The 19,873-nt window shown below is 43.0% G+C and overlaps 1 protein-coding gene across 1 annotated transcript in view; it reads right to left on the bottom strand.

Annotated features, from left to right (window-relative positions):
- The window catches only part of COP1 (COP1 E3 ubiquitin ligase), a 123,942-nt gene extending 104,665 nt beyond the window's left edge, over positions 1 to 19,277 (bottom strand). Inside the window, 7 exon segments of the mRNA XM_050307148.1 lie at positions 4,931 to 4,999; positions 6,996 to 7,115; positions 9,477 to 9,553; positions 10,878 to 10,975; positions 12,408 to 12,467; positions 18,941 to 19,235; positions 19,238 to 19,277. Coding sequence (XP_050163105.1) covers positions 4,931 to 4,999; positions 6,996 to 7,115; positions 9,477 to 9,553; positions 10,878 to 10,975; positions 12,408 to 12,467; positions 18,941 to 19,235; positions 19,238 to 19,262 — 744 coding nt within the window. The 5' untranslated portion in view covers positions 19,263 to 19,277.
- Positions 19,278 to 19,873: the final 596 nt, after the last annotated feature.

Genomic DNA, 19,873 nt, shown 5'->3' with positions numbered 1-19,873 from the left:
GTCTCTCTTGGTATGAAGACAACAATACCTGAGACTCCACAAGGTACTTCCATTAGTGAAATGTGGCATCCAAGCCTCTCAGACACGTGTACAGTCCATCTGTAACACATTTATCTGCAGAGAATATTTCTCTCTGATCAATACTTCCTCCAAATGGTGTTTCCTCATAACTGGGGAAGGCTTGAGAACAACACTGTGGTTGAGTTGTCTGACACACAGAGTTCCCCAGGATCCCAAGGGTAGGAGGAAGGAATTGCCTGGCTGATAAAATATATGTTTCACATCTTCAATTTTCCTCTCCCTCATTTAAATCCTACAGTCTGCAGGGATTACGCTTTGAAGGCTTAGTGGTAGGGTCTGATAGCAAAGTGTCACGAGAGAAAAACATCTGGGGCAAGGAACAAAGCTGCCTAAACAATTAGAATAATTGCCTTAAGAGTCTAATACACCACTGTAGGTGCTACTTAGCTCCCAGTTCTGGGCTGCCCCTTCTTCTTTGCAAGACCCCTCTGCTGCAGCAAGGAGAATCAGCTGATATCAATATGATAATCTCCAGCTTGCTGCTCACACACTCACTGTATCCTTGGGCTTATTATCACTGCAGTCAGAGCTCACGTCTCTCATTCAGTAGCTTAGAAATGCAAATACATTTAAAATACCACTTATTTAAGTGCAACGGATAGGAAAGAGATTACTATAGCTATAAATTCTCCTCAGCAGTCCTGGAATGTAATCAAGACTATATGACAACATAAGAGCATGACTGATTTCTGCTTCTGTCACCTCCTCTTGCTTACTCATTAGTTCATCCATGTGTGTATGCGCAGAACACAAGTCTTGACAGGTGGAGTGATTAACACAAGGTAATGACATCCCTGGAGGATTCATGCTTATAATTCCCTGCAATTATCCCACAATAACTAATAACTCGTCTTATTTTTAGTATTTAACATGCTCACAATGTGGAGTAAGTGAAGACAGCTGGAGACACACATGAGTTTGAGGCTGAAAGGTACAACGACAATGCTGAAATGTTGAGCAGGCACTCGGTGCCACAAACCTGAGACATTTCAGGATTATTTCTTTGTCCCAGGATGTTTACCAGGCTAAAAAACAGTCCCTGTGCATTAGCAGACATGAAAGAGGTCTTGTTTGTTAGACGTGAGAGACTTAATGTCACATTATGAGAAAACAAAAGCCCACAGAACGTAAAAATGAAGTGACAGCTGCCAAGAGAAACATGAATGCACCCCGGGAATAGCACCTGTGTGTTGTAGAACTTGATTTGTGATCCTCATCATTAAGTTCAGTGTTCTCCTTCAGTAAGCAATGGTGCTACTTGACAGAAATACCATCAGGTAGCTGAGCTAACAATGTTTTGGGACAAATTATCTATATGATATATATGGTGGTGTCTAACTCCATTTGCTAACATTCAAATCCTGACAAGACAATTAGTGAGGCCTCTTTGTAAAGTGATGAATATAAAACTGGGGAGAATTAACTGATATAATCAGCTCTCTCACAAAGTGGTAGAGATGAAAGAACATTTAAAATTAACAAAGTTAAATCTGCAAAAGCATTTATACAACACAGTTAAAACTCGGTCATGAAAACATGAATTTTAAAAAGTCACAGGTCGTTGCATTTGGTTTCCTGGGAAAATAGGAATAAAAAAAACCCCAAAAGTCAATATTTCATTATTAAACTTGACCTTCCAGACTTCTTGGATCCAAAAAAATGGAGAGTGTGTGTTCAATTAACTGTGCACACATATGGAAAGGCGCTCAGCCATGCTAAGTTTCCCTTAGAGACAACCAACTGTTGTGGATGTTCAATAAATTTCTCCCCTCCAAAACTATCTGTTATTTTGTCGAAAAAGTATTTTCAAGCTTTAGTCATTTGTTTTCAATCTTTCTCAAAGCAAGACATTTTTTTTCTATTACTACTGCCAAGGATTTGGGGTTTTTTGCCACATTGCCCTAGGTAAAAACAAAAACAAAATATAATATATAAACTTACAAAGAAAGCAAAGGCTTGCAAACACCTTTGTGCAAAAAACCATGCAGTAAATTTCAGCTTGAAAGATCAATGTTTTGGAAAGTTATGAACAGATCAAAACAGGATTTCTAATAGAAAGTCCTGCAGGTGCTGAACCTCACATTTATCTTCTAGAGAAATTATGAAAGTGGGACAAAGAGGCATTTGTCAAAATACTTGACTACAACAACATTCTGAATTTTAAAGTACAAGTCTATAAAGATAGTTTTCTTCTAGATATAAACCCCCTCCAATATGCTCAGAACTCACCATTTCATGAATGCAGGAGAAAAAAAATACATAACTTATGAGTGAAGTAAGCAAGGAGGGTTACAGGTGGTTAATCATCTGCTCTGAACATGCTCTGATATATTATACAGGTACACTAGCTCTAAGGCAATATCTGCATTAACTTACAAAGTACCCAAGTTCCTATGTAAGAACTTGCAGTATGTAGTAAATAAAACCTGTTAATAAAATCTTTGCAATAAATAATATTCCAAGAGGCATTTTGGGAAGCAAAGTTACCAATGTTCCTTTAAACATTTAAGCTAAAAATTAGAAATGAGCACTATACGTAATACCTAGAATCTTTTTTATTTATTAAGAACTTATCATTACAGCTATGGCTTGCTGAAAGTGCAATTATTCTGCAGTCATCTTTAGTAAAGATGACTGAGGCTTGAATTATGAGAGGGGAAAAGGTCCTGTTCCTCCCCATAGTAAAGGCTGCTTGTACGACTCACAACCTGCAACATGCTGAAGTGTTCCAGAGTCCCCACATGCTCCTTGAGTTCCATCCTCATTTCTTAAACAGTCACCTCTTACTGCATCAAAACAAACTACAGTGAACTTAGAGGCTTTGATAACCTCTCTCTGCTTTGTTGCATTAATGAGGTCACTTAATTCCCCCTTCTTCTCACCTTCCAAACTACCTTCTCAGGCTTTCTGTGGTCTGGATACATCACCACTGGCATAACCCAAATAGTAACTCCTCTATTATCTCCAAAAAACTCCCTCCAGAAAGGAGTACTTGCCACAGACTCCACCAGCTACAGGGAGGACCTGGATACTTCCCAAAAAGAAAGCTATCAACTGGCTTCATTTACTCTATGGGTAAAACAATAAAACAACTGCCCGAGACAGATTTTGGTATGTAAAACTATCCTACTGACTGGTCTGTGTTTTCCATGCATCTTCCCACTGGTTTTTATCTTTCTTTTCACTTACCAAGTGAAAAGAAAGACTGCTAGCAGCAAGTCTGACAAGTCTTCATTTCCCTCAAAACAAGTGGCGAGGCCGGGCACTAAGCACCATGGCAAGGACAGAAGTGACAGGCCTGCACAGAAGTCTTTTGAGATGTGACAGTCTGCATTTCATGTAGGAATACAAAGGGGGGTAAGAAATAACATCAGAGCAAGCCTTGGCAGCAGAGGGAACACATAAGCAGGGACAGAGACGATCTGAAATCAGCTATAAATCCCAACTGGTTTCAGGATGTTCCAAAGGCTGTATACAGAGGATCTGCAGCCAAATTTAAGTTTCTTCAGCTTTAAAAGGAGATGGTATCCTTGTACATTATTACTAAAGCCAAAAGCAGATGCAGATAAGATGGGGAAGGTTTCCCAGGCGCAAGTCACAGAATCAAGGTTCAAAGAGACCTTTGAGATCATCCCATCCAACCACCAACCCAGCACCACCATAACCACCCCTAAACAATATCCTCAAGTGCCACATCCAGATGCCTCTTGGACACTTTCAGAGACTGTGACTCCATCACCTCTCTGGGCAATTTATTCCAATGCCTGATCAATCTTTCAGAGCAGAAAATTTTTTCTGATGTCTACTGTGAACCTCCCCTGGCACAATTTAAGGCCATTTCCTCTCGTCCTTTCACTTGAGATGTGGCAGACACCTCAACCTGACTCCTACCTGGCTACAACCTCCTGTCAGGGAGTTGTAGAGAGCAATGAGGTCCCTCCAAGCCTCCTCCTCTCCAGGCTAAACACTCCCAGCTACCTCAGCTGCTCCTCATCAGACTTGTGCTCCGTTGCCCTTCTTTGGACTTTCCACCACCCTTGCTGTTTTTGACCATGAACATCTGTTGGTACACAGACTCCTTATAGCTTGCTTTGGAATCATTCCATAACCAGACTCTCAATCCATTCTGGACAAGGCTTCTTACACCCACCACCTTTACCTGGTTTCAAGTCTGACCTTAAAACAGTCACACTGTTGGGTCTTATGTTCTTCACATCTTTTCTGGAAACCACGGCCTCCAAGGGAGCTTGTCCTTCTGCTGTTTTCATGATCATTTTTCTAGGTTTCTGGGATATTTCTGGTATTATAGTTTACATATTGCATGACATTATGAAAGATAAGTCCCAAACCATGAAAGACTGTCTATGTGATTATAAAGCCCTCTAGTATTTCTTGAGACACTCGTTTCAGGACAAATGAGGAAAAAGCATGGAATATTCATTCTTTTACATCACCACATTAGTCATGGCATTTGATGCACTAAAGGAAAAGACTTGACAACAATTTCACTCCTTCCCTTTTTCCATTTACCCAGAAAAAAACCTCAAAAAAATTAAACCTAAAAACCTTGTTTCAAGAACTTCACGTAAATTTACACCAAGGAATCGCTGTCTCCCCACATTCTTCACCAGTGTGAGACAAAAAGGCAAGTGATTAAAAACTGAAGCTGTCACACGAAAAGAGATTAATTTTCCTTCCTACCCACGTGTCCTCTGCCTGAGATTTCCCCAAACACGCCTCAAGTTTTTCTTTGCAGAGATAATGGCAGGCTAACACATCACTTCAATAGAAATGCCCTGGGAGAGAGCAGCAGACACCACCTCACCCACTGAAGCACAAAATAAGTTACCTCTCGTTTGTTTCTCCTGGCAACTTTGAGGAATTCCATAAGGATCTGCAATTGGGCAGCATGGGATTCCTGTAACACAGTAAATAGGGAAGCGGATGGTAAGAGAAAAACACTCCTTTTATACACAGAAACCCACACCTAGCACTGAAACAGCTCCCATTTAGAGGTTAAAAAGAGAAAAATAGCTTAAGGCAGTTGAAAAAAATGGTAGTTTTACTTTGCCTCACAAGTTTTAAGGTTTTGTTCCACTCACTACAGTCTTTTACTTGAAGGCAGAAGTTGTAACAGTCCTTATTTGTGCATCACTAATAAGACAAAATGCTTTTCTTTTTCTTTGGCTACTGCACCTGAAATAGATTTTGGAATACATGTTCCTCACAGACTCATCTGCTACCCTGGAAGATCATTAGCATCTACTTCATGATTAACATACTAAAGCATGAAGTATTTATATAAAAAAAAACCAAACCACCTGCTTCAAAATTAATATTTGTGTTTATGTAGAGATCACTGCTGAAGATTTCTCCAAAGGGGAAGACAACAATGAAATCACTGATAAAGCTAAAACATCCCTTTGCAGTCTTGCCACAACAGGTCATTTACCTCAACCATCAGTTTAATATTTTCACCCAAAAGGACCAAAAACTGGACATGGAAAGATAAGAGAAGCACAAAAGGAAAAAAAACCCAATCCTATATTCCAGCATTAATGCAGCTCTAATTCTATCCCAGCATTCCAAGGCTTATTTTCACAACCTACCAAAATATTTATTAATTAAAGGACTGTGAAAATAACACCCAAAAAGGATCAAGGCATAGGAGCACACAGAATCCATTAAAGGCAGTGATGACAGGACAAGTGAAGAGATTAGGATGTCAGACTACTACTATTCTGGGATTATTTTCTTCCTCCCCATCCCTGTGACAACTGTGAGTGAAATAAGCAAAACTAGTATAGAAAAATGTTTTTAAATTGCTCTGTAAGTCAGTTTTGGTTTGGGTTTTTTTTTTTGAGATTTAGTATCCTTAAAAGATATTTGTGCTCAGAAGCACCCACACACTCAGTCCTGTGACTTCTTTGCTTCAGATTTGTCACAAATGACAACAAGGTTTGAGGGGAAAAAAAAGAAAAAAGAGGTTTTACTCTTTTTCCCCACCATACCTTCAGGGAGTCACAGCAAAAAATAACGTACAAGTCCCCATGCAATAAGGTAACAGAAGAGTTTTGCTAGCAGTCAGTAAACATTCTGGGTTCCTTTCCTTCCATCAGAACCACAAGTTGTGTAAGTATTGATTCTGAAAGTGTAAATAAATTAAACTACTCCAAATACAACTCTCCCTTCCCTGTTTTAAAGCACCACCAAAATCTAAGCTCCTACTCAAAGTTCACTGGGCCATATTCTGTAATAATTCAGTTCAATTTAGAAGGTCTGGCTCTTATAACTGGAAAATGGTCACTTGAAACCAAAAGCCAAAAACATGAGAACTGCCCAAATCAACCACAGTTCAGTTAAATCACAGGAATAGCTTGCTTCATACTGTATAAATCTTCGAACCAGCCTCATGAACTAAACACCTAAACTTTTCTTTCAAGCATTAAATACTAAAAAAGTTTTCAGGAAAGGCAGTCATTCATTCAGATTCTATCAGTTCCAGGCAGAAACCAGAAGGTGTGATCTCACATGCTCACTGAGTTTATTCCTTAATCTATATTCTGGACTTCTTCATGCCTATTGCTAAGAAAGATCTGACATTTACTTGTGCAGCACTCAATTAGTAAATCTCTTCACGTGCATTTCTCTGTTCAGTGAGACACTTTCTCTTATCCTCTCCCATTTTCCCTGCTTGTTTATATAACCCTGCCAGCAACATTATAAGCATGTTTTGGGCATCACAGCTCGAATGTTCCTTCACTACAAAGGTCAGCAAAATGGCCAACTTTTAAACACCAAAACACACGGGAAAAGGCTGAGCAATTAACTCAGCAGTAGGATCTTACTTCAAGGCATGAAAAGAAAAAACTTTCCAATAGACAGTGTTCATTTAAGTAAGAGAAACTTCTTACTGCTTCCAACTGCTTCTTCTTTTGCACCAGCAGCTCCAGCATCAGGTTGACGTTGGCCAAGTCAAGATTGTCTTGATCTGTTCCCAGCAAATCTTGAATTATCTGCCACCTGTGGCCGTTCTAGAAAGAGAACAAGAGATGTTGGGAGAGGGTGAGGCCAAGCCATACAGAGATATACCCAGCAACAGATATTAAAAGCAACACTGCAATATTTCATTCCTTTGTAAAACTGCAGAACAGTTTTCAGGTATCCCAATTCCCAATTCCCCTCCCTGGTACAGGATATAGCTCCTCCGTCCTACTGTGCAACCGCTTATCTTATTTGGAATATATTTGTGCTTTATGAAAGCACAGCTACTGCTGCTGGGAAAAGATTATTTCACAGCCACAGTTTTATCTGATTTGTGGCCCAGTTTCTGAGAACAGCTTTCTATAGGGAGAGAGAAAAAACTCCATGTTTACCCAAGCTTGGTTGGATTGCATCTGAAATACTGTTACTTTTAATTTTATTTTATTTTTTTACCTAAGTAATAGGTAAAACCCTCATGGTAAATTCAAATCAAAGACGGTAGTATCAGCTTACTTTCTCTACTCTCACCCCCACACTGCTACTCTTAAGAGTATTTTCATGGGAAAGGTGAAAGCTGGGAAGAAGATGGAGCTCATCAGGGTGACCTGCTCATTTAAACTGTTAGAGCTGAGGAGAACTCCTCAGAGAGCCAAAATACTACCACGCAGCCCATTCTTCCCTAACGGCTTTTTTCTCTTCTCCTTGACAATAAAAAAGTAAAAAGCTTTTCCTGTTGCACAGGATAAAAGGGTAAGGCTAATATAGCCTTTCATCAAAAAGCCTCAGGACCCAACAGGAGTAACTGAGAGGTCTTTAGACCTTCTAAGAAACAAAGATGGACTAAAAAATCCTGTCCTATAAAAGCTGTGACACTAAATCAAGATATTTAATTTTGCAAAAAGTAGAAATGCCATCCAGCCTGTATCAGCTATTTCCTCAGAGGCTGCAGCCTATTTGTATTGACTAGATTGAGAAAAATAAAATATGTAAAAAGCTGTATGTTCTATCTGGACATTACATAACTCTTAAAAGAACATATGGAAACTACTCAGGCAAAAAACTCAATTTCAGTCTCGAAAAACTGGCAAACCCCCATGATTTTTAAGTGAGTGAATAAGATTTGAGACAAATTTTAACATCCTAATGCACTTGTTAATTGTAACGCTGCTAAACTACTCAGAAAGTTTAAAAAAAAATGCCTTAACATGATTTCTTAATGAGACCACGACCAAGAAATGGTGCATTTGCTGCCTTTTCTTAGTACCTAAAGTAATACAAGGGGAGAACAGGCACTTCAAGGAGCTGGTACAACACCAATATTCCTTCTTTTAGAAGAATTTATTTGCAGTCAAAAGGTAGAAGCTAAATTACACACTGTTTTGGGCATGGAGTCATAGTAGCTTATACCATTTATTGGTATTTACCTAAAACAGGTGCATCTACAGGCTTAGTTTTTAAAGGAACACTGTGAAAAAGAGTAAAACCAATTTCCAAGAAGTTACTGCAAATGCCTTCAGGTCAATTGTGTGCATTTCAACCCATGGCTGGTTTATGCATATTTTATATTAAATAAGGTCTATGCATATTTTATAATGAATATTAAAACTTACTGTGAGTAAACCAGTGAATCCTTAAAGCACACAACCAGTGAAAGCACTGGTTTCTGCAACCCAGCTCCTAAATTAATACCCCTTCAGAGACTTTTAAAAACGTGATTTTTTATATTAGTCTGCAATCTTACTTAGGAATTACAGAAGGATGCCAGATGCAGCAAGACAAATATGGAAGTTTCTTGGTTAATGTCACATATTCTTTCTGATCCTCATGCACAAAGAGCACCCACTGGTGCTGTACAAGGATCCTCATGAACTGAGGACACAGATCACGCCCCGATTCTGTGACATGAAGCAAGTCTAGAAGATATCCAAGGCAGTTTTATCTGGGATTTGAGCCACAGCATCAGGCTCCAAATGCATCTTCCTCCCTCTTGTGGTCGGTACTAGCCTTCCTCCAGCCTCCCTGTAGAAGGCAGCTTCTCACCTGCGACCAGACAGGCCCGTGGCACTTCTAACCATTCATGACTCTCATTGTAGCTGTAGTTTCCAACACTGAATGGAAACGATTGCCTTTAAACAAATGTGCTTCCAGGGGTAGTTTCCCAGGTTATGTGCAATACATCACATGACTCCTGGCTACGCTAACACAGCTTCCCTCCACACACACTGCTGCAGGGAAGAACAGGAGTTAACAAGGCTGAAGGGATCTACTGCCACTGATATTGGTATCATTCCCCCCTAAAGCAACTCAGAGCATCAGCTCAGCAGTGCAATCTCTTGTAATTTAAGCCATGTAACGACAATTGCTGCGCAAAAAAGATTAAATAAATATAAAGTAAAAAAGTTGGAACATACGGTGCTACTCACTGAATGGTCCAGTTTGAGTCTTTTCTCCTCAGATCTTTGCTTCTGTTTAAGAATAAGTTCATTGACTAAAAAACATAAATAAGATGTCAAAGAGATGGATTTACATTTCAGAAAACAAATATGAAATATTCTACCTCAATATTTTTAGTTATTAACTCCACACTCAGGTGTTTATCAGTAATTAAAACAGTAGATGTCTTCACTTTTTTCTGACCAATTTATTCTTTAATTTTTTTGTAATGTATATAAATATTTTTTTAAAAAATCATTAACAAATACAAAGCCTACACACTCCCCAAACTGCTCCAGTTCCTTTTTCTAAGCACCCATGGTTCTTTGAGAAAGTTTTTCAACTCCAAGGCAGAAATACATCACAGAAAATTATGAGAAAGAGAAAACATTAGTTCATTTATTACAGGCCAAAACCAAGCACAGCTGAAGAGAACAACTTCTTCCTTGAACTACCATGTGCCTTTTGAAAGACTTTTTGCCTACAGTTTTATTTTACACCAGTCTATTGAATTGTGCAGAGAAAGGTAACTTCAGTCCTCTGCATGCACCTATACAAGCTCTTCCCCCTCCAACACAGACCTCAAACCCCCGAGCACAGGGGTATGCAAACACTCTTTGGCCCAACACATACTCCAAGACCTGCCTCAGCACCATCTCCAGCACAGCATGACTGGGCCTAAATCAGGATGCCCATTTCTGAAGCATTCCTTGGCTCCTGGGGCTTTTCACCCATTTACTATCTCAGCACATGAAATCAAGATTTGCTTTACTATGGTATTTCACACTGCAACGTGTTTCCTTTCATCTTTCCTCCACGAAACTAAGTTTTAAACTCTGTTTCCACTTAAAAACATTTCCTCCCTCTGTAGGAAGCGATTAGGATTGCATATAGGTATGTATATGTATGAATATCTTCTCTGTATCTAATTTATAGATACACCAATCACATGGTCCTCACTACAGCAGCTAAAAGAGCCCAATATCTAATTCAGCCTCCACCCTTTCAGTGCTCATGGTTTGTTAACAGGGCATGTCCTTGATTATTAGGCAAACAAGAGTGCAAGAAAACAAAACTAAAGAGATATTCACATCTCTAGCCATCAGAAAAACATCTTTGTTTTGCTTTTCTAAGTATGAAAACAGCAAGTCAGTCTCACTGTACTGTAACGCAGCCCACAGAACTGCTGCAGGCAGTGCAGTATTAACAATGTATAGTATAACCTTTTTTTTTTTTCTCCAGAAAAATGACAATTAACAAGGCTGATGTTCGGATTTTGTTTTCAACATTCAAAAGCCAGTAATTTACAGGACAAATTTATTACGAGTGTCTGCCTTCCTTAGCAACTGAAACATTTTTCATGCAAGCTTAGAGCTCACCTAAGAAGTTGGGATAAAGATGATCTATGTTGTCCACCACATAGTTGCATTTGGGACACCTGTTGTTGTCCTCCAAGCTCTGGTGAATGCATTTGTAGCTGTTTAAAAACACAGATAACAAGAAACAAAAGTGAGCAAACATGAAGGAAAAACATAAGCAGGAGGTAAATAACATCAACTTTAGATAATGTGTACTGTTTGTGTTGCCAGCTCAGCTGTGCTGCCAAGAACCTACAGAGTCAAAATATTAACTCAGAGTGTGCTACAGCAGAAAGACACCAAAGTTTCCTGGCAAGGATTAAAATAGGTAGTCAAGTACTTCACTCATATTTCCCTGAGGATTGTGGCAACATGGGTACTTCAGCCACAAGTCCATCTCAAATTCACGCCCCACTTCCACAGGCAGCGCTAACAAACAGACTCATTATTCAGAAACAACTCTTCCAGATTGGCCAAATACTTAGAAAGCAACATTAAAAGCATTTTAGGTAATTGAGCAGAGGAAACATCTTCACCAATTGGCTGCTTTTCTCACTAGCAGTGACTTCAGAGGTGTTCTCTGTTGAGAGATAGAGGAATGACAAGATGCACTTTACAACAGGTTCAAAAACCTGCTTGATGTCAACTGCTGATAAGAGACATCAGGTGACAATTTTGCTCCATTCCTTCTAAATAACAACATTTGAATGTTTCTCATCTTCCACCCCCAAAAAATTACAGATCACAGGGATAAAGTGTTACCATAGAGGTCACAAAATCAGCTGTTATCTTACCCACTGCAGGTTAAAACTTTTCTGAAAGTTACCTGAGCATGCTGCTTCAGGAAATGCTTTATGCTACTATAATATTACTTTGTAAGGTTTACTTCTAGTTAGACACTACAAGAGTATAACACAGATGGAACATTAAAACATTGTGGTTCAACACTGATACCAATCCCTAGTGGAGAGGAGGAGCAGCAGGTAGTTCCACACCTGCCCCTGGAGGGTTTTTGCACTTCTCCATGAAACATTTGCTCCTCATGGCAGCCAGAGATAACACACTGAAAAATAAGTGGAGCTGGGCCAATTCAATACAACCTCCAGGAAAGCCTGAAGCACATCCTCTCATAGAAAATTTAAAATAATTACAATATACAACCTACAAGCCACTTCAAACTGTGTATGGTCTTGCACAAAGGCAAGGAGGACCTGCCAACATCATTCTCAGCACTCTACAGAGGTGAGACCACGGGAGGTAAGCTGACAAACTGTTCTGACTCTGGGTGCTGGATGTTGCCAGCAGTTTATGATCATTTCATTTCTCTACAGAGTAAATATGATGGCACAACATTCTGGGGTTTGAACACTTAAGACTTTTTTTAATCTAATAGGTGCCTATCTTTTAAAATTTCATTTCAACCTTTCTTCAGTGCAGAGACAGAAGACAGAAGAGAAGGAAACTCAGAAGGAAAGAGGTTCACAGCAACATCCATCTGCACATGCTGTAAGAGATGGACACTTTGTGCAATACACAGAAACCAAATCTTACCAGAAGCTGTGTCCACATTTCGTCATGTAGGCTTCTTCAATCATATCAAAACAGATGGGGCTGAAAATAAAACCAAACAAAAATCACAACGATGTCTTTTTACATTAAAAAAGGAAGCAAAGTGTTATTATCTAAAAGGAGCCTCCCAATTATGCTTAGGTAAAATTTTCTATGTGTAAAATGAAAGGCCACACGAATGCAACAGCAACCAGGCAGTATAAAGATCAAAAGGGCAATCAGCAGTTCTTTGATCTCTGAATAATACTGCAGTGTGCTACAATTAGAAACCAGGTAAATAAATGTTCACTCCTGAAGCTTTTAACAGTTGCAAACTTCTTAAAGAGAGCCACAGTACATCCAAAAAGCAAGGTTGCAGAGGAACCTTCTAACCATCCGTATGAGGTCTCAAACAAACCTAAAACCCCCTGACTGTTCACGAATAGACACAATGTACTTAATAAATGACACCCAAATTAGTTTCTCCTTCCTTTTTTCAGCCAATAGGTATCTATAATTTAAAAAAGTGACGCAAAGAGACAGAGCAGATCAGAAATAGCAGTGATGTCGTGAGAACGAGGACTAATGATCGGGCAGAGAAGGTGCAGACGAGGAAGTTCCCCTGCAGAGCACTGCCGGGGTGAGGCTGCAGGATGAAACCACCAGGTAAGCAGGTGATACAGGGTCAAAGGAGAAGATGGGAAAGGCAGAACGACTCAGTCACCAAAGCACAGCCATTCTCCGAGAGAGATCACCAAGAACCAAGCAGGGAGCTGAAGAGAAGGATGTGCAACCAAGCAGTGCTCCACAGGAACCTCAGCACAACAAGAGAGACAGCAATTCAGGAGATGGGTAGTGGAAGAAAAGTTGCTTATTAAGTGGCTGTGACATGGTTGAAAGGAAAATGAAACAAATAAAAGCAGAGGAGCGCAGCATCCTAATTCCAGTGACTCCTCCGGCTGTTCTCCCTGATGGCTGGAGAGAGACGCTGTCACAGACATCCTTATCTCCAGGTCTTGGCCAGCCATCCAGCGAGATGCGGTGGACAGAAACGCTCACAACACGTGGATTAGTTGTGTCACAAGCTTTACCTTGCTTTCAAGCCATTACAGAGATACAAATAATCTCCTCTCACTCCCACAGGTCCACACCAATCTCGGTTCAGAGAGGTTTTCACCAGCATTTCCTCCTCCCACGTTCTGCCAACAAGGCAGTTCCCACCGAATGAGCTGTTAATAAACTGTTAACAACTCCGGCAAAGCACGATTCTTTTTGCATCCAAAATAAAAAGCCCAGCTCAGACTGACATAAGCCATGCTTGTTTCTCAAGCACTCAGTTTCCCCACTTGTTACCCTATTAGGAAACAAATATTACAAAAATAGGAGGAGAGAAACACCTCCTAAATACTTATTAAGTCCACAGAGGGGACGCTGTGACGCCCACCAATGCAACCCCCCTCTGAATCACCAAGTTGGAAAACACGGATGCCCTGAAGGGTTTGTCCAGATAGTCCATCAAATCACCTGTTGGGTAAAGGCAAATGAATCAAGACAGAACACCACCCTCTGTACCAAAAAACAAGCCTCAAAAATAATTAACACACACCTGTCCCTCTTCCACCTTCACAGAACCTTTTCTGCAGATCACTTGTCTTGTCAGGAGTTCACATCACTGTTTCCAAGTTAGAAGCTATTTAGTTTCAAGGCACTGTTTAGTCAGCATAAATTATGACCAAAAACTTAGCCAACAAGGGTGGATTAATAGGAGGAGAATTAGGCATCTTTGTATTCTATTAACTGGCCTTTAAAAGAGAAAGTCAAAGGCTTATGGTTATATGAGCGTCTCAGGGTGGTTCCTCCCCACCGGTGATGAACTGCTTAACTTCTTCACCTTCTTCTAGTCATGCTGTATAACTTACGTGTACATTATGTGTCATGCTAGAAACTGGTATTCCCCACAGGGCCAGATGTGTCCCTTCCAGCACACTCCTAATGTCCTGCAGTAATTAACAAGGCTCTAATGCTCCTTTGTCTGCAGTAGAACATCACAAATTAGAGCTAAAATAGGAAGATTACCTCCTAACATGACAGTCACCCAAGATCACTGTTCCTAAACTTATTCTTCTTCATACCAGCTCGATTGGAGAAGTGACAGAGCCAAAATAGCAGAGAAAAAGCAATCAGAGCCAGCAAATGTAGCTATTCAGTACCAGGGTCATCGTTAACGGAGCCTGAAGTTTCCATTAAGAACTGTTTCCCCCGAAATGCTCACTGATTTACAAGTAAAAACAAGATTGATGTCTTTTAATACTTACTGAAGCCAAGCTGGCTGCAACACAGGAAAGTTGCTATGCACCAGTTGTTTGAAGTTAATCTAACACAGGGGGAAGGTTAAGAAAGCAGTGCAGTGATGGGGACTTGAGACATACTACAGTTTGTGGTACACACTGAAACAGGGAAGCAGAAGTATGGCGAAATCAAGGCTTCTCTGCAGGAGATTCTCTTATTCTCTATCTGCCTTAAGCAGCAGAGCCAGGTTAAAAGGATGCAGGTGACTTCAGCAAGTCAGAAATGTCACTGACCTCTGGGAAATAGGGCATCAGTATCCCATAAACAGGTTTCTGTCCAGCACTGCAAAAGCTTATCATTCTTTCTCTGCAGGTTAGACCTCTAGACGTTTTAAAAATCATTTTAACCAAGTTCATGGCTCTAAGTTTTGCCAGCTGTTTTCCAGGCACCTGTCAAGAGTGCTATTCACCCTGCTGCTAACCAAATACCTGGCTGAAGTGGCCACTGTATAGTTTTAACACATTTCAACAGCAAATAAGACCCATTACAGTGTCTCCCTCCTGTTCAGCTCCTCTCTGCTCTAAGCAGAGACCAGGACTTGCTGCAGGCTCTGTCCTTCCCGTGGAAGGTTTCCAGTTAAAGATCACTTCCATTAGTATCCCCTCAGTATGAAGCTCCAATATAAACAACAGAGAGTAAGACCATCCTTGCACATGGTGTGCAAACAGCTTGCTGTTTCAGTCAACTTCAGGGTCAACTTGCAGTGTTCCTTACTAAGAGGGTTTGTCGGATCCCAAACGTGGGAACAACCACACTCAGCCCATGCCTGGATTAACAGGTAACCACCTGAGGAATGAACTGGTTTTAAAAACCCATGAACCTGCAAAGCTGTGAGGCCTTCCCACAGCTGAGTGTGCTGGGTGCACCTCTCCAGGGCAGCAAGGAACAACCTCTGTTCCATACGTTGTTATTTGTGCCAGAGCTCAGAGACAAGCACTGGCATGAGGCAGCCACCTAAGAGACAGGTAGGATCCACTCCATCCAGGAGAGCAAAGCAGATGGTAACTGGTTTTAAACTCAATCACTAATTAGGAGGGCTAACCACTACTGGGACAGCTAAGCAATTACATTGCTGGACAGGAGGAAATTCTCTGACTAGAGGATTCCTTTTCAGATATTCTCTGGGCAAGTGAAAAGACACCTGGCTACAGGAACAGCACAAAATACCTTTAAACTCAACATCCTGCACTAAGAGAAACAAAGTTCTCCCTTTTTTAATAAAGTAGGGCAATAAATCAGACCTATTTGCTCTTCTGACTGGAGTTACACATTTCCAGGCACAAGCTGATACACACCACAAAGAGGATACACTTGCAAACTCCTGAGCATACAATTGCTAAACATTTCACAACCCAGCGTGGCAACACTTGCCAAGGTTTACCTTAAAGCCCTGGCCTCCTGTTGTCAAGACAGCACTTTTAGGAGACAGGCAGGGAGGTCCCACCCATTAACACTATTTAGGCAATTTTCACTTGCACCCTGATGTTCAAAACTCACTCAAACTCTTTCCCACCTTCCATCTGGTACAGGCAGAATCTACCTAAACTGAGTCTAGAGCTGTAGCTAACAGCAACTCATAGCTCATATACAGAAAAATTATCAAGCATTCCCTCCAACTGGCAGCATCTTGAACGTGTCCTTATGTCCTTACAGGGGGAAAAAAGGGTCATATGGAAAACTTCTGCTTCTCACACGGAAATATCTAAAGCTTGTTTAAATCAATTATTTAAACACACACACACCTGCCTTCTTGGACATTGCTGAAAACTCCAGAGTTGCCCAGTTCAGTTTGTTTCTGCATAACTGTACTGCTAACTCAAATTTAAAAAAGAGGAATACTGTAATTTGGAGCTAGAACAACAATAAGCAGAAACAAGCCCTTCAGCCCACAGAAATACAACAGCAGTGAAAAACCCAAGTTAACTATAATTATTGTCTGCTCTTAAAGCTTCTGACATGCACTTGGATATGCCCGCTGTGGCTCTTGCAAATACCAAGAAAAGACATTTTGGCCTGATTATACTGAGTTGATTTCTGTCCTCTCACTTGTTCAGGCAGCAGCAATCCTCAGTGAGGAGAAAACAGCTAATTACAGGTTCTCCTTGAAGCATACACAGCACTAACCTGCAGAAAAAGACAAGAACCAAGAAACTCAGCTTTTTGAGCCATCTTAGAATACTTTAACTGGTCTACAGACTGGTTATGGGGGCAACTTCCTTCCCAACACCCTCGTTTTTACAACAGACAACAAAATGGGAAATAAGAGCTGACTAGAAAGAACAGGGAGCCATGGTGGCAGAGCACCAGTGCCAGAGTGTGAGTGTAGAGGGAGCAGAGGGGAATGGGCATTTGTAATAGTGTTTATCCTCCATGACCAGAAAACTTGTGAGCAACAGGTTATGTCCACCTGACATGGCCTAGAGCCAGAGTAGAGCATCTGCTGATTACGGCTGTGCTCTCATCCCAGTTCTGCTACCGAGCAAACCACTAACTGCCAGTAATAAGCAGTAATTTTTGACCATTTACTTATTACTAGTAAGAAGTACTTACTGATTTTTTTCTGCCACTAACTTCTCAGCAGCTTCAGGTTCTCACTTCAGTAACAAAGGTATTTCCTATCAGCTCTGCCAAACACTTTACAAACCTGTAAAACCAAGCCTACAGATTTTTGAGACAATACCTGTCCTGTGGAGATGCCTCACATCCAACCCTCACCTGTAAGTCAGAGCTGCCAAAATCTCTTGGACGTGAACACTCAACCCTACTTTCTGTTCTCAAATTTTAACACACTCAACCAGCTACAGAAATCAAACCTACTCCTTACGTCAGAAGGTTTGAAACCCATCAGCAAGGGACTCTCTTTAAAACTGCAAATTACCAACAGTTCTCAAACACATCGCAGCAGGCCTTAATTTAACAATTATGCTGAAAGGTGATTTCCAGCTACAAGCTGCAGCTATGGCTGGATGTTACAAGAAGAGCATCTGTAAAAGCTTTATCCCATCATGGCAGAAATTCCCTACTCATCTGGTTTTTGGTGCCTGCGTGACACAAACCTTACTGCTGTTTCAAATCAGCCAACCCTTCCCAGCAACACAAGCAAACCAAGCCAGCCTTGCTGAAGCTATCAACCACCACGAGGTTCCTTGGATGCCCATCCAAAGGGACACTAAATCCTCCGCTGGCTCTTCTTCCTGAAGTCAGAGGGCTCCAGACCCCTCTGAGGCCTCACTGCCCAGGAAAACACGGCAGCTGCTGCGATGTCCACATGCAGTGAGGAAGCACCTCGCAGCGCAGATCCTTTCCGATAACTTGGATGCACTCGAGGAGGAACCTGCCAGGAACAACCTGAATTTGTCTAAAAACAGACAGGGTGGAGGCAATGCTGCTACACAAGGCCAAAACCAGACTGAATCACAGGATCAGTGAGGCTGGGAAAGACCTCCAAGATCATCAGGTCCAACCTATGACTGAACACCACCTTGTCAACCAGACCATGGCACTGCTACAGTGCTACACCCAGTCCTTCCTTAAACACCTCCAGGGATAGTTAATCCACTACCTCCCTGGGCAGCCCATTCCAATGTCTAATCACCCTTTCTCGGAAGAAATTCTTCCCAGCGTCCAAGCTAAACTTCCCCTGGTGCAACTTAAGGCTACGTCCTCTCATTCTGTCACTTGTTACTTGGGAGAAGAGCCTGACTCCCACCTGACTACGCCTCCTTTCAGGTGGTTGTGGAGAGTGTAAAGGTCTCCCCTGGGCTTCCTTTCCTCCAGGCTGAGCCCTCCCAGCTGCTCCTCATCAGACTTGTGCTCCAGACCCTTCACCAGCTCTGTTGCCTTTCTGGACTTACTCCAGCACCCCACTGTCCTTCCTGAATGGAGGGGACCAGATCTGGACACAGGATTAGACGCGTGGCCTCACCAGTGCCCAGCACAGAGGGACAATCACTTCCCCGGTCCCGCTGGCCACGCTATTCCCGATACAGAGAGGCACAAAAGAGGGAAAACCTCAAAGCCAGAACCCCCGGAGGACAGCGGCCGTCCCGGCACCTCCTGCCCCTCGGAGAGCCCCGGGGGGCCGCCAGCAGCTCCCTCCTCCCGCCGCTATCCCGCACAGCCCAGGCTTCCCGCCGGCATGGCGGCGCCCCAGCCCCCGGCGATATATCGCGACACATCGCGCTCACCACACGAAGTCGTTGCTCTTGTCCTCGTAGGAGTTGATGAGCCCGTTGCAGAGCGGGGTGAGCAGCGGCCTCTTCCTGCCGCCGCCCCCCGGCGCGGCGGAGGAGCCGCCGGGCCGCGCCGCCCCCGCCGCCAGCCGGGCCAGCCCCGCGCCCGACCCCGACACCGCGGCCGCCACCAGCACGGGCCGCGCCGCCGCGCCGCCCGACGAGGACGAGCCGGGCGCCATGGCCGCCGAGGAGGAGGAGGAGGAGGACGAGGAGGAGGAGGAGGCCGGCGTGGCGGCGGGCGGCGCGGCGGGTGCGGCGGGCGGCTGCCCGACATGCCGAGGCCGGGCCGGGCCGGGCGGAGCGGCCTCAGCGCATCCCAGCGCGCGCGCGCGAGGGGGGGGGACACCCACAGAGTAAAGTTCCTCCAAAGAAAATAACAACAAAAAAAAAAGAAATAAAAAGAAAAAAAAAAAGAAAGCAGCGAATTAAAAAAAAAAAAAGGAAAGCGCAAAAGGGGAAAAAAAAAAAAAAAAAGCCCAAGCGCGGCCCCGGCGCGGCGCTGGTTCAAGCTTTATTGACAGGCGGACAGCGCGGCCGCGCGTGCGCGGGGCGGGGCCGCGCCCCCCGAGGGGCGGGGCGGGACGGGGCGCGCTCCACTCCCCTCAGCGCTCGGGGCACCCGCGGGGGCGGCGCTCCCCACACACACCCGGCCGGGGGACAGCGAGCCGGGCGGTGCCCACACACACCCCACACACAGCCCGGCCGGGGGACAGCGAGCCGGGCGGTGCCCACACACACCCCGGGCAGGGGGGACAGCGAGCCGGGTGCTCCCCACACACACCCCGGCCGGGGGAACAGCGAGCCAGGCAGTGCCCACACACACCCCGGGCAGGGGGGACAGCGAGCCGGACGCTCCCCACACACACCCGGGCAGGGGGAACAGCG

This window comes from Myiozetetes cayanensis, unplaced genomic scaffold (assembly GCF_022539395.1).
Source record: "Myiozetetes cayanensis isolate MyiCay16 unplaced genomic scaffold, myiCay2020 scf12, whole genome shotgun sequence".
Taxonomy (NCBI): domain Eukaryota; kingdom Metazoa; phylum Chordata; class Aves; order Passeriformes; family Tyrannidae; genus Myiozetetes; species Myiozetetes cayanensis.
The sequence above is the reverse complement of the archived record's forward strand: the minus strand, read 5'-3'. Positions and strand labels throughout refer to the sequence as shown.